General features: G+C 35.4%; 3 protein-coding genes across 6 annotated transcripts; 1 reads left to right on the forward strand and 2 right to left on the reverse strand.

Annotated features, from left to right (window-relative positions):
• Positions 1-2,402: 2,402 nt before the first annotated feature.
• On the forward strand, positions 2,403-3,221 carry LOC104743269 (thionin-like protein 2). The gene is made up of 2 exons (XM_019235988.2): positions 2,403-2,786; positions 2,899-3,221. Exons 1-2 carry the CDS (start codon positions 2,690-2,692, stop codon positions 2,958-2,960), a joined length of 159 nt encoding a protein of 52 aa, XP_019091533.1. The 5' UTR covers positions 2,403-2,689; the 3' UTR covers positions 2,961-3,221.
• A 2,363-nt stretch (positions 3,222-5,584) lies between these two features.
• Positions 5,585-7,382, reverse strand: LOC104743271 (pentatricopeptide (PPR) repeat protein). The gene has a single exon (XM_087484458.1). The coding sequence runs from the start codon at positions 7,269-7,271 to the stop codon at positions 6,423-6,425; it is 849 nt and encodes a 282-aa protein (XP_087340584.1). The 5' UTR covers positions 7,272-7,382; the 3' UTR covers positions 5,585-6,422.
• A 272-nt stretch (positions 7,383-7,654) lies between these two features.
• LOC104739919 (serine/threonine-protein kinase PEPKR2) lies at positions 7,655-10,757 on the reverse strand. Of its 4 annotated transcripts, XM_019235231.2 has the most exons (5): positions 10,513-10,741; positions 10,341-10,401; positions 9,319-10,159; positions 8,510-8,806; positions 7,655-8,366 (listed from the first exon to the last, which is right to left on the reverse strand). In XM_019235231.2, the coding sequence occupies exons 3-5, from the start codon at positions 10,079-10,081 to the stop codon at positions 8,005-8,007; spliced, it is 1,422 nt and encodes a 473-aa protein (XP_019090776.1). In that variant the 5' UTR covers positions 10,082-10,159; positions 10,341-10,401; positions 10,513-10,741; the 3' UTR covers positions 7,655-8,004. The 4 variants fall into 4 exon arrangements, with proteins under 4 accessions (XP_019090776.1, XP_010458699.1, XP_010458698.1 ...); XM_010460397.3 differs by lacking the exon at positions 10,341-10,401 and having other exon boundaries at positions 10,513-10,757; XM_010460396.3 differs by having other exon boundaries at positions 10,341-10,757.
• Positions 10,758-13,699: the final 2,942 nt, after the last annotated feature.

Below are 13,699 nucleotides of genomic sequence, written 5' to 3' on the forward strand. Positions count from 1 at the left end.
GCGGACATCTCTAAAAAAAACAAATGTTGCAGCCATTTCTCTTTTAGATATGATGTTGTAGGTTTTGGTCGTAGATGTTTTGTTTAGTTTTTGAAGTTGATATTTATATATCTAAATATGTTTGATGAGGAAGGAGTCTTTTATCTATACCAATAAAAGTGAAATTTAATTGTACAGTAAAACCTCTATAAATTAATAAGGTCGGTACTATGAAATTTTATTAATTTATGAAGAGATTTTTTCATTTTCATATTAAAAAATTTCTATTACAAAATAAGATACTTTTGTTATCATTCCCAATTTAAAGAATTTTCTTAATTTATAATCTTAGTTATCGTAATAGGATGAATGTCAATTGTTTAATAGACTATCTAGGTAAAAATGAGAAATGTTAGAAGTTTAGAGTTTAGAAAAAATTGCTACTACTATCTTTCATGGTAATGATGAAGTTGCAGAAGATATTGCGGTACCTTTAAAACCAATTAATAAAGAAGCAATTATCGCATCTATGACTCTTCACAATTTATGGATATGATTTGAAAATACAACAATGAAAAACTTAGAGATGAGCTCCAACAAGAATGCAAATTCAAGAATAGGCAAACAACAATAAAATCATATTTCACTAGATTTTCTTAGATATATATATATATATATATATCAGTTTATATGATTATTAATTTATGATATTGATGAGACCATATTTTTACATAGCATTTCCAAAAAAAATTATTATCTTATCATTTTGTCAAAATGTCTCATTTTTTATACCGGCCAAACTCATGACCGGAAAAATTTATTAATTTATAGCGAGTATTAATTTATGGAGGTTCTACTGTATTCCGTTTTAAGTTGTTTATATTATTACCAAACAATATTCAGTTTCTAAATAAAATATAAACTGAATTAAATGTATGTCTTCTTGCTAAAGTTATATATTTGTGAATATTGGTTTTCAAATCATTCTAAAATTGGGTTTTCGGTTTAGGAAATTTATTAATGTTAATATAATTATGAAGATTGTAAAATTTTATTATGAAAAATCTGTTGTATGTCATTTAAATTTGAGAGATTCTAACATCCATAAAAATAGTTTTGGAGATTTAACGGGTTAAAACTTTAATGGGTAGAGTTGTTTTTGGAAAAATCGAAATGTATAGATTTTGTTAAGATTTTATGGCAATAAATATAACAAATGTTGGTCAATTTAAGAAAATTTAGTATTTGAGTTTCTCTGCAATGTTCTTTATGGAATGTTTTTAGGGGTTAATGTTGTAAATAAACCAAATTAAATAACCAAAACTTCAAGGGCATAACACAAAATGTAGTTCAAAAATAATAATATAGACTAGGATTTAACCCGCGGTACACCGTGAGACAATATTTTTAATTTTAAAATTTTAAAATTTATATTGTATTATTTGTTATTTTATTAATTTTAAAAATATAAAATTTTACACGTATTTGATATAAGTATTCAAAGTATAGATTTTTGTAGTGTTTTCAAGGTTTTAACCCGTGTGGTATATGTATAGTCTAGTAATACATTTATTTCCTGGTACACATCTAAAAGTGTCACCAATCCCACTTTTATTTAACCCGCAATACATCGCAGGACAATATTTGGTTATTTAACCCGCAATACACCGCGGGTTAAATTTGTTACTCAAATGATGTTGTGTCATTAAAACGGAATAGGTCCTACAATCACCAAACATTTATTTAAATGGATTTTGAGATTTTCATGGGATTAATCGTTTAATGCATAGAGTTGTTTTAGGAACAAACAGAATGTATATATATTTTTAACTTTTGTATGGCAATAAACGTTTAAAATTAGGTTGGTTTAAATAGATCCATTAATTGACTTTCTACAAATATTATTTTATGAAAATTTGTAGGGGTTAATAGATGTTGTGAAGATATTTATGACAATGAACGTATCAAATTAGGTCGTTTTAAATAGTTCTATTAATTGAGATTCTACGAAATGTTATTTTACGAAATTGATAGCGGTTAATGTTATAAATAAAACAAACTAATTAAGAAAAACTAAAAGGGTATAACACCAAATGTACTTCAGAAATGTTAATACAGATTGTTGATCATTACCAAAAAAAATAAAAATAAAAATTGTTTTCTCTATTTGTTCTCGGCTCCCAGCTGTATTCAAATTCATGTATTTAAGTAAGTATCTGCATTAAAAAAAGGCTGTAAGTTTTACGTTAATGCATATTTTTATGCCATTAACGGAACAATATCATTTTCAAATGAGAAATGAATAGTAAAAATATATATTACCATTATAACTAAGTAAAGCAAATCAAGAGTGAGAGTCCATCTATATAAACAAACAATAACAACACAGATTACCACCACCACATTCACAAGTAACACACAACTTCCTCATCAACTTTTATAATACATTCTCTATATACTAGAAAAGAAAAAGAAAAAAAAGATGGAGAGCCAAAGAATGGTGATGTTTGTGACAATGATGATAGTGATGGTAATGGGAAACCTTCTGGTTGAGGCAGAAGCTCAAGCTCCACCTCCATCTTCTCATCCTTTTAAAACTTGTTACCGTGGTTGTGTTGTGGGTTGTCTTTACCAGAAGACGTTTCCAAAAATTTTGGAGTGTCCATTAACGTGTGTGGGGACCTGTCTTTTTCCCCAATGGCCTTAACAGATGATTTCAACAAACGAAATCGGTTATACTGATTACTACTGCAAACTCGGTTGTGCTGCTCATCACTGTGTTTCCCTTTCCTCTATCCAAAATCCGAGTAAGATTTCTTTTTCTATTATCGTAAGATTATGTGGAGTTTTTTTGCTCATTTTGTTTAATATCAATATAAGATTTATTGTTTGGTTTTGTTGTTGTTTGGGAATGAGCAGATGTAGACAAAGTTGCAGACTGTGTGGATTCATGCTCGGACAAGTGCTCCACCAAGAACTAATTATCCTAGTTTTTTTTTGTTTTTTATTGTAATAAAGTAACGATCTAAAAAATTGATTTGTATCGTTTAAGTTTGTTGTTTGTAGTCGTGGGCGTTCGGGTATTCGGTTCGGTTCTGGATATATCCATTCGGTTCCGGGTATTTCGGATATATGAGTTTAGGATCCATTCGGTTAATTTACTATTTCGATTCGGGTTCGGTTCGGTATCGGTTATTTTCGGTTCGGTTTCGGATATCCATAATAATATAAATTTTTCTAAAGTTATTAAATTTGAATAAAAATGTGAAAAATTTTTGTCAAAAATATCTAAAAATTTTCTGGTTATTTGAAATATTTTAATTTTTTGGTCTAAATTTATATGATATCGGTTCAGTTCTGGTTTCAGTTTTTTTAGTTTAAATGTTATTGCCTTATTAATTCAAAATGCATTGACTTGTTATGGTTCGACTCGGTGGTGTAGTGGTTGCAACATTCCTTGAATCCCCACAGATATTTGGTTCGAGTCCCTACAATAGCAGTTTTAACATAAATTTAATTTTATTCGGATCTATTCGGATAACCGAATGGATATCGGTTCGATATCCATGGATACTTTAAACTCTACCCATTCGGTTATTTCCCTCTAACCGAACCCGAACCAGAACCGAAATTTCGGTTCGGTTTCGGTTCGGTCCATTCGGTTCGGTTAAACTGCCCAGGACTAGTTGTTTGTATCAATCACGATGAATATTTATGTCACAATGCAAGCAAATTGAAATTAATACAGGAACGCTCAGTTTCTTTAATGGGCCGGGCCTAGATTCTAATTAAAATATCTAATTTATTTTCTCGTTAATGAGAAAAAAAGAACATATATATAAATAATTTTAAATATACGTTGTGAGACAGATAGGGTTTGCAGAGTTCGTCGATTAAGTACACAAAGAAATCAGACACCGATCGGAGTTTGGTGAGGAAGGACTAAGGAGACCCTTAGATCGCCGAGGAAATGGCCCTGCGTAGGAGGCTGTTATCGTGCGCATCTCCGGTTGCACAAGAGAACCATCCCTCTCGCACACTCTGCTCTGCCTTTGGACAACCCCCAAAACAGAACAATCCCTCCAACTTATCTAAATGTACTTTCCTCAAGCTAGACATGGAACCTGAATCCCCCAAACAACCTCAAGGGCACAACAGCAACATCAACAGAAGCAACAAGTTTGGTTTCCTCAAAATATTCACTTTCTCCGGCTTTCCCTCTTCACTGCATCATCATCTTGATCATCCCGATCCCAATTTCCACAAGACTGTGTATGGCTGTGCATCCCTCCTCGAATTTTTAACTAAGCATGGAATCGCCTGCGACGTGCCTAAGCTCATCTGCTTCATGACACTTCAATGTGTAAAAAATTCTGACTTTTTGTTTGTTATTGACTTCTCTGTCAAATTCAAATCATTGCTCACTCCCAATTGCTACAAGGCTTTGTTCGATTCATTGGCTACTACTAGTTTGCTCCCTGGGATGAAACATCTCTACACGGAGATGTTGGATGTGGTTTCACCAGGCGTTCACACTTTTAACACAATGGTTCATGCGTATTCTAGTCATGGGTATATGGTGGAGTCCAATCAGTTTGTGTGTAAGATGATTCAGTCTGGTTTTGCTCCTAATCTTTCCACATTTACGTCTTTGATTATGGGTTACTCTGTCACCAAAGATTTGGAGGCTGCTCTTAGGGTTTTTCATAAGAATATGGTGGAACATGGGTGTGTTCCTGATTCCAAATGCTATGAACACCTCATTTTGGGGCTTTGTTTTACCAAGAAACTAGGATTAGCACAGAGGTTGTTGGATCAGATGCAAAGACAAGGATTAACTCCAACTTGGGCGGTTTTTGATGAGATTGTTATTTGTTGCTGTAAGCTGAAAAAGTATGGGGAAGCTGCACAAGTTGTGGATCATATGATTAGCAGTGGCGGCTACACACCGGAATTGATACATTGCAGAACGTTAATATGCGGGCTTTACGAACAAGGACAGAGAGAGAGAGCGGATGCAGTTTTCCATAAGCTGCTTCAGTGTGGCGAGTACAGCGATGATGACATAGCTTGGACAATCCTCATTGGTGGTTTGCGTTGGAAAAAGGGTCTTGCACAGGAATTTTCTCCACTGTTCCAAGCAATGCTATTAAGTGAGTGTTACTTGAGCCCTCAGACACATTTTATGCTTAATCAGGTGCTTCACAGGAAGGCTCGATGCGCTTGAGTTTTTATATACATCTGCTCTCTGCTTTGGTTTTCTTTTAACTTTAGCAGACATAAGGCCACTTGTGTGCAATAAATTACTCAAGATGGCCAAGAATGGTGTTGTTGCAACTTATGTTTTCAGAAATTTAGGAGTTATGATCGCTATTCCAACCTTGTTGAATGAAAGTTCTGTAGTGGACTTTTCTAAATGTAACCATATTCTTTTCCAAATGAGTGAGGAACTGAAAGAGATTAAAAACTTCAGGTGCAACATAGCCAGTACTTCATACGAGATACAACCAATACTTAGAGCATGTCAAACCTGTAAAAAGCTATGAAACAAGAAACATATGTCAACCAATGAAATCGTGAAGGCATCTGATGATTCAATCCCATTTGCTTTTGCCAAATGAATCCAGAAAACTTTGGCCCAACTTCCCCTGTTTAAACATATTCAAAACCAATCTAAATGTGTTGATTTGTGGGTTAAATCCATCTGCTTTCATGAGCTTGACGAGGGCAGGTACTTCAGCTTCAAATTTAGACTTAAGGCATCCCCGAATCTGTATATTGTATGTATCCTCATTAGGCGCAGGCCCATCCTCCTTCATCTTTTCAGCCAATTTCTTTGCTTCAGACAGGTCTTTATGATTCAACAACCAGTGGATGATGCAATTATACACCTTAACGTCGAGCTTCACTCCTTTTCGCAAGAGGCTACAAAAAAAATCCCATGCTTCATCCTTTCTACTAGCCTTGTACAACCCGTTGATAACCGTGGTATATATGATATCGTTACTCATTTTCATTTTTTCCACAAGCTCAAACATCTCCAAGGCCTGGTCGATTTTGCCAGCAGTGAAAAGACAACCTAACGATACATTGTAGAAAAAAGGATCTCCAGTAATCTCCCTACTCATCTCAATAAATTCGAGGGCTTTATCTGCATCGCCTGCTTTGCAACAACCTTGAATTAAAATAGTGTAAGTGACTAAGTTGGGAGCAAAGTCTCTCTGATGCGACATCTCATGAAACAGTTGCATTGCATCAACTAGTCTTCCTGCCTTGCAATATCCATTTAACAGAGTATTCTAAGTCACCTCAGTTGGGAAACACCCTTTCTTCTCCATCAAATCAAAGAAACTCCTCGCTTTACCTAGGCGTCTTTTCTTACAGTAATAACTGATCAAAGAGGTATAGGTAGAAGCATCCGGAGCTATACCTTTTTCGATCATTTATTTGTAGAGAGCATCAGCTGACAGAAATTGTCCATCTTGTCTCATACAATCCATCAGAATATTATACGTGGTGGCTGTTGGTGTGATCTTCATCTCAAACATTCCCCTCAGCACTATTAAGGCTTCATCCCATCTGCTATGCTGACAATGGCAGCTTATTACAGAGTTGCAAGTAAAAACGTTTGGTTTTATCCCCTTTGTTTCCATTTCATCGAGAAGCTCCCGTGCTTCCTCTAGTTGTTTGTTTTGGCAGAGAGAGTCGATAATGAGACTGTACAAGACAACACTGACCTCTTCGTCGTTGTCTTCGTCTTCCTCCAGTATTCTAAGAAACCTTATAGCAGTTTCAGTAAGACCACTCTTGCAGAATCCGCTGACAATTGCAGATTTAGTAACTGCATTTGGTTGACAACCCTCTTCATCCATTTGATCCAGTAGAACGTCCACTTGAGGAATCATTTTATTGTCAAACAGACCACTAAAGGCAGTGTTATATGCCACAACATTTGGTTTGCAACCCATAGCCTTCATATTCTCAAGAAAAGCTAATGCATCAGAAGATTTTTTCTGAAGAAAAAAAGCCCTGAGCAACGGGGTAAACGTGAACATATCAGGCTTATGGCCAGCTTTCACCATTCTGGCCAATGTAGACAAAGCAAAACGCAAGTGCGAACTCTGGCAGAAACTATTTATCAGAATATTCAGGATGTAGGTATCTTGTTCAATTCCAGCTATTTCCATCTTCTTGCATAGACGGATCACATGATCATACCGCTTCATTCCGGAGACAGCACTCACTAATTGAGTAAAATCCTCCAGTGGAGGGAGCGGACGAAGATCAATCATGCGATCGAACAAACCTAGAGCTTCGCCTAACTGGTGAGGATCAAATCCTCTTCACATCGAACGTCGTACGTCGAACGTCGAACGTCGTACGCAGAAACAAACCGTCGAACGTCGCCGATGAAGCAATTTCAACGCCGTCCTCAACCTCCACATCGCGTGGGCTTGCATCTGTGCAAGAGAAACGACGATCAACGAACGCAAGAATGAAAGATGATGTATCAAGAAACAAGAGACGACGCGCTACTAAGAAAGAAACTGTTTCTATTTCAAAATGTTTTCCAATCGCGTCTTCAGTTGTGTGCATTATATAACAACCGTCTTTTGTTTCCTAATTTAAATCGTAATAAATAATATTTATTTATTTTTCCTACACAATTGTATTGTTAAGTTTTGTTACTCTTTGTTGTAACAATTGGTATTATTTGAGTTGATGTTGTATTCTTCCAAATTTTATGGAAGTACCCAAAATAACACATGATATATTTTTTTATAACAACTCCGATCCAAAACCGGATCAATCATTTGTTTAGCATATATTCACAGGATCTGTACATAGTCATCGTCAGAAATGCAGACGAGGGAAAAAAACGCAGAATCATATGAAATCCAACTACTAGAGAGATATTATGACGTAAGACTCACTAAGATCGTGGAGAACCCGTAGCTTGTGGTGGCTTAGACAAATGGCCATGTACATGTGTGGGTTAAAAAGTTTGAAGCTGTTTTTTTTCTTTCAGAAAGCTCGGCAGAGTGTATTAGTCGTGGTCAAGTTAGAAGAGTGTTGCTGCTCAATGGGGTTATTGGTGGGACTACAGACTCTGCTTCTCTTTGGTTCTGAGATCCTTACGTTGGAGATTGCAACAACAAGCACATCGACCACACCGCTCTCATCTTCTTCCTCCTCTGTGTTGGAGAATGAATCAGTTGGTGAATCAGATGTTGTCTCCTTTTCTCTGTTAGTTCTGTTTACGTCAGTTTTCTTTGTGGGACTGCGATTCTTGAGGCACTGAGGAGATCCTGCTTGACTCTTGTGCTTTGACTTAATACACATGGTCTTGAGTGTCCGGTCTGTGTAAAAGAGTATCCATGGATGCCCTGAAACAAAAGTGGAATATTAAGTCAGTTTACCCTCACTACTAACACATTCCAGAATAAAATCAAGGTTCAAGTATCAAACATAGACGAACATTAAATGGATATTTACGATTAAAGAAGCTGGAATAGGTTAAAAGGCTTACTTAGTATTTCATCCGCTGTGATTCTGGCAGATTCTTCCCTTGTTAGCATTCTCGCCAAGAGATCACGGGCAGGTTTGGATACAGACTCCCACACTCCCGAGTTGAAATCAAGCTTCACGTTTTTTATTGCTTCGAAAATGGCATCCAATGAGTCTCCCTTAAAAGGGAGTACACCAGACAAGAGAGCATATAAGAGGACACCTGCACTCCAAATATCGACCTTCTCTGAATAATTTTCAGAAAGAACTTCAGGTGCAACATAAGCAGGACTTCCTGCCAATCCTGACAGTGTTTGACCTGTACAAACCAATGAACAAACATGTAAGCAAAAATTTGACAGCTCAACTAAGCTACAGAGAAAAGGTCAAACTCTTATCACAAGTACAATATGTCAAACGCTAAGCCATAGAGAAGAGAAGAGGAACCATAACTTGCCAGTAATAACGACATAACGAATAGTTGACTCAAAGTGATAGTAAAGCATGTACAGCTGCTATCAACCTTTGTCATAGACGACTAGCTCTCATCATCTAGTGTATAGTCAAGAAAAGTATACTCATTACCCAGACAATTGCAACTTAACCTACTAGAGAAAAAGACAAACACAGGACAGTCAAGTTAAATTTCATACCGACATATCGGATTTTAGGGATCAATAGATTTTTTTACCACACCAGTATTGTTAGACACTGATGCCATGCGAACTTTATAGCTTAACAGACACTACAAGTCACTAAAACAATGTATAGAAGCATTTAAAATGCATACACAAATTACTAGGGAAACAGTAACGTCTGAGTATAATTTACCTTTAGCAATTCTCATGGCGAGGCCGAAATCAGCCAGCTGTATCTTCCCTGCAGCAGTTAGGAGAATATTCTCTGGTTTGATATCTCTGTGCACAACTCCCATCTCGTGGCAATAACTGATGACTAGCATGAGGTCTTTGAATATATTAGCTGCTCGCTGCTCAGAATACCTGCCCACCTTAACCATCTGATCAATCAAACGTCCCCCTGAACACAGCTCCATGACAAGATGAAAACAGTCCGACTCTTCATAAACAGCATGCAATGTGACAACACGGGGATGACCAGATAAGTGTTGCATAATCTCAACTTCCCGGTGAACAGTCTCCTCCCCCTTCTTGAGAGTCTTACAAGCAAACTCGGTCCCATTCTTCCTAGACTTACAGATCCTGACAGAGCCGAATTTGCCTTTGCCAATATTCCGACCAAAAACATAGTCGTCGTCAATTTTATTCTTCCTACCAGTCTGAGTGGAAACATCAATGCACCCAATCTTCCTCTTCAAACCTCTTCCTGACGAAACCAAAGAAGAGGCACCACAAGGAGGTGCAGTAGCGACACCAGCAATCCGTCTCTTAAAAGAACCAACAACAGACTCGACAGCTTCATCATCATTCTCCTTGCAACGCTTCTTGAGTCTAGCGTAACCCTCTAATGAGAAATGCGACCTGAAGTTGGATGATCGTGAAGCAGTTGAACATAACAGATCCTCTGGTAAATTCTCCCAACCCTCAGTTTCACTACCTTTCCGCTTCTTCCTCATCAAAACCAGCCACAGATATTATAACCAGTATCAAAAATCACTTACATAAGAAAAAAAATAACAGGTCTCCTCCTCCTCCTGCAAAATCAGAACAAGTACAATCAAAACCAAACAACTACAACGCCACAAAGCAACACAAATGTATACATTTACAAAATGTTTACCCCATCCATTGCACATAACTTTACAAGTACAATCTAGAAAGCAACAAAAGAACACAAAAAAAAAAACGCAACTTCAATGACTCAGAAGCCATTACCCGGAATAAAGAAGAAGAAGAAGAATGCTAGATCGAAACAGCAAAACCCAAAACTCAATCCCTTTAATCAAAGGTACAGAAATAGGATCAAACTCAGCTAAATTAGGGTAAGATGACGAAGCCGATCAGAACAGATGGAGAACCTAATGAAGCGAAACGATTGCGAAATTACCGGCGAACAATTGAATCAGAGAGGAGGAATATACTAAGCTTTACAGAGAATCGAAGAATCAAAGATTGTTATAACAGCTTAGCCAAGATCGAAGCGGAGAAACCCTAGAGCAATCTCGATGAAGCCGATATTTGGGGAAACAAAACAACACAAAAAGCTATAAATCCCAAATCAAATAAAATCATGCAGATCTTCGTTTAGAGATGATATAAGTATATAACCAACATACAATTAGAGAGAGATTTGTGTGATATACAACAGTGGTGCTAATATAATCTCCCTAAACCGGTACAATGTCGGTCGTGTGATATAACCGGTTTATCATTAACCTTCTTCTCCTTCTCGATTTTGACCTGTCTCTGTTATTTTGACAAATTATTTTATTTCAGTTTGTTACTTCTATCGGCTTGTTTTTGATATACTATTACAACAAAATAAAGAGGATACATTAGGATCGGATCTGGTTTGATGTGAAGAAAGGATTCGATTTAATAACATAATTTCTCATAATCTTGATTGGCCTTATAGGGCAAGCTTAGCTGACGATTATACTTTCAATACGAGCAGTTTTCAAACATCCACTATATAAAGCATAATTTTATCGGGACCATAAATTTAAAGTAAAATTAAAAGTCCTATCAACTAAGCATCATAGGATTTGATGGTTGCTGGTTTATTCGGGGTGTTGTTTGGGGTCGCGATTCACGGAGGGGATTATTGCTTGGTTGATTCTCTTTGTTGAGTATACGCGATTTTGGAGGCTCCCGTTTTCTTCTTGCGACGGCTCTTCCCTCTTCCTTCTTCAGCAAATTTTTGCATCATTGGATCTCGACTCTTCATTTTTCTCGGTACCTTGTTCGTTTCTACTGTCTTCCACCTTGGATCCCCTGGTTACTCTGATCAGATTGTAGCCGCTTAAGATCTAGTATCATCAGTTGCTTAGGTTATGTAGATTCCTTTTATAGGCTGTAGTTTCCCTTCTTTGGGCTAAGTTTCTCATCTTCGACTATATTTCTTTGTTAGTTAGGGGATTGAGCTTTGGTTAGTGTTTGGTTTAGAACATTTAGAATTAAGGCTTGTCCTAGTTTAATTACTTGTTCTCTGTGGCGTTGAAAGATTCAAGTGGGTGGGTCTAGTTTTTCTTACAGTTACATCCAGGGAAACCCTTGACAAAGCACTTATAGAGAAAGATGCATCTTATGCGGAGAAAGCCAAGTTTCATTCTCTTGTATGGCCATTTGTGTTGAAGACCGTGAATACCAATTGGTATGCGGGAAGTCCCTATGGTCCTTCGAAAGTTCAATCAGTCTCGAGACAAAATGTTTTTGGTTTAAACAATGTATCGGTAAAATCCTTTCCTCTTCTAGTTGTAGGTTATGGAAAGATCATTATGTCTCTGTAATTTTATTCTCATTTTTTATCTTGTAATTTGTAACTTTTCGGAACTCTAATTTCAATTAATATAATCCTTTCAGTGAAAAAAAAAAAATCAACTAAGCATCATAATGTTTTTATCGAAAAAGAGGATCATAATATGAAAATTAACAAAAAAAAAAAAAAAAAAAAAAAACTCCAGCACACCATTCCATAATCGATATTAATCTAGTACCGATACAATCGATATTATTACTCTAACACAAAGGCTGCCGTTAAGACGAGGACAATAGCTACATTTACACCTGTAGTAAATCCAAAGAAAAAATATTCAGTCTTGATCTTCCTAGTCATTTGACCATATTGGTCGCTATCTTGTTGTACGATCATCTCTTGAATTGTTGCCGTCAGATTTTGAACTCTTAACTCCAATTCTGTAATAGATTTTCTTATCTCCACGTTCTCATTGATTCGAACAGCATCATCTTTCGATAAAGCCATGATTCCTGAGCGTAGTTACTCCTCCTGTCTTGAATTATAAGCTTTAAAACTTAGTCTTCAAAAACTGTTAGAAACAAAAGAAATCTAATTCAAACGTATTTATAAAGTACCGAGTAAAACCCTAATAAATTTAAGGACTAATGATCTTGGTGAACAAGCCTATATATATTGATTGAGAAGATACGTAAGAAACTTGAATTTATGTAGAGATAACTAAATGGAAATTTGAATTTATTTGTAGAGAATAACTTCAATAACAAAAACAAAATGTTATTTTATATATATATATATATATATATATTAAAATGAATAGAAATTGGATATATATAGAATAAAATAAATGTCTTAACATATAATGTGTAAATATATGTTAATGACTAGAAATTGGAAAATACAAAACATCTTATTATAGAAAGCAAGCTTGGGGTTTTCAATAAAACATACAATAAAATTAATTCTTATTTTAAGTTACCAGTTCTACAAGAAAAAATAGATAAAGGAAACTATATTAATTCATATAGAGACGGCAATGGGACACGGAGCTTAGAGACCAAAAGAACTTATCGATTAATACCTAATATTCTATATAATTAAATTTATATTAATATTTAGTTAATTTTATTAGAAACGTTAAAATAAAGTAAAATAGAAACCAAATGCAAGTGATAATAGATAAGATCACATATTTATAATTTTAACAATATTATTAATTAATTTAAGAAATACATTGGTTATTGGTTCGGTTCGATATTAAACCGAATCGAAACAAATCATTTGGATTGAGAAGAAACATAACTAAATGGTTGGAGAGTAAGATTGAGTCGGTTTGAGTTTGGAAGATTATGTTTGGTTTGGTTCGATTTGATTTAAATGTCCATCCCTAGACAAGTCAAATACTCATCGTTAGAGCAAGTATAAATTGTAAACATATATCTGATTTTAAAATAATTTTATTAGAAATAAACTATGCAATCCAACTAAGATATATATGCTTTAAATAATTTTTCAAATTGGATGCCACAAGGGAATGATTCTTTTTCTCTCGTTATGGCACGGCTCTGGTTATGAGAGTTTACAACTCTAGTAGAAATATGTTTTTGATAATTTGAGAGTTGAGACATTAAAACTTTTGTCCTTTCTTTCTTTAACAGTGATGAATATCCACGCTCTGCGCGCGGACTTATGGTTTACTGGTTTTTAAACAATTTTGCTACTAATTTATTTTTTTGGTATAGAATTTATCTTTGTTTTTTAAAAATTTGAGAAATCTTGAAAAATATAATTTGACATTGATTTTTTCAATACTTCACAT

The sequence above is a fragment of the Camelina sativa genome, chromosome 14 (genome assembly GCF_030686135.1).
Source record: "Camelina sativa cultivar CO46 ecotype springtype chromosome 14, ASM3068613v1".
NCBI lineage: Eukaryota > Viridiplantae > Streptophyta > Magnoliopsida > Brassicales > Brassicaceae > Camelina > Camelina sativa.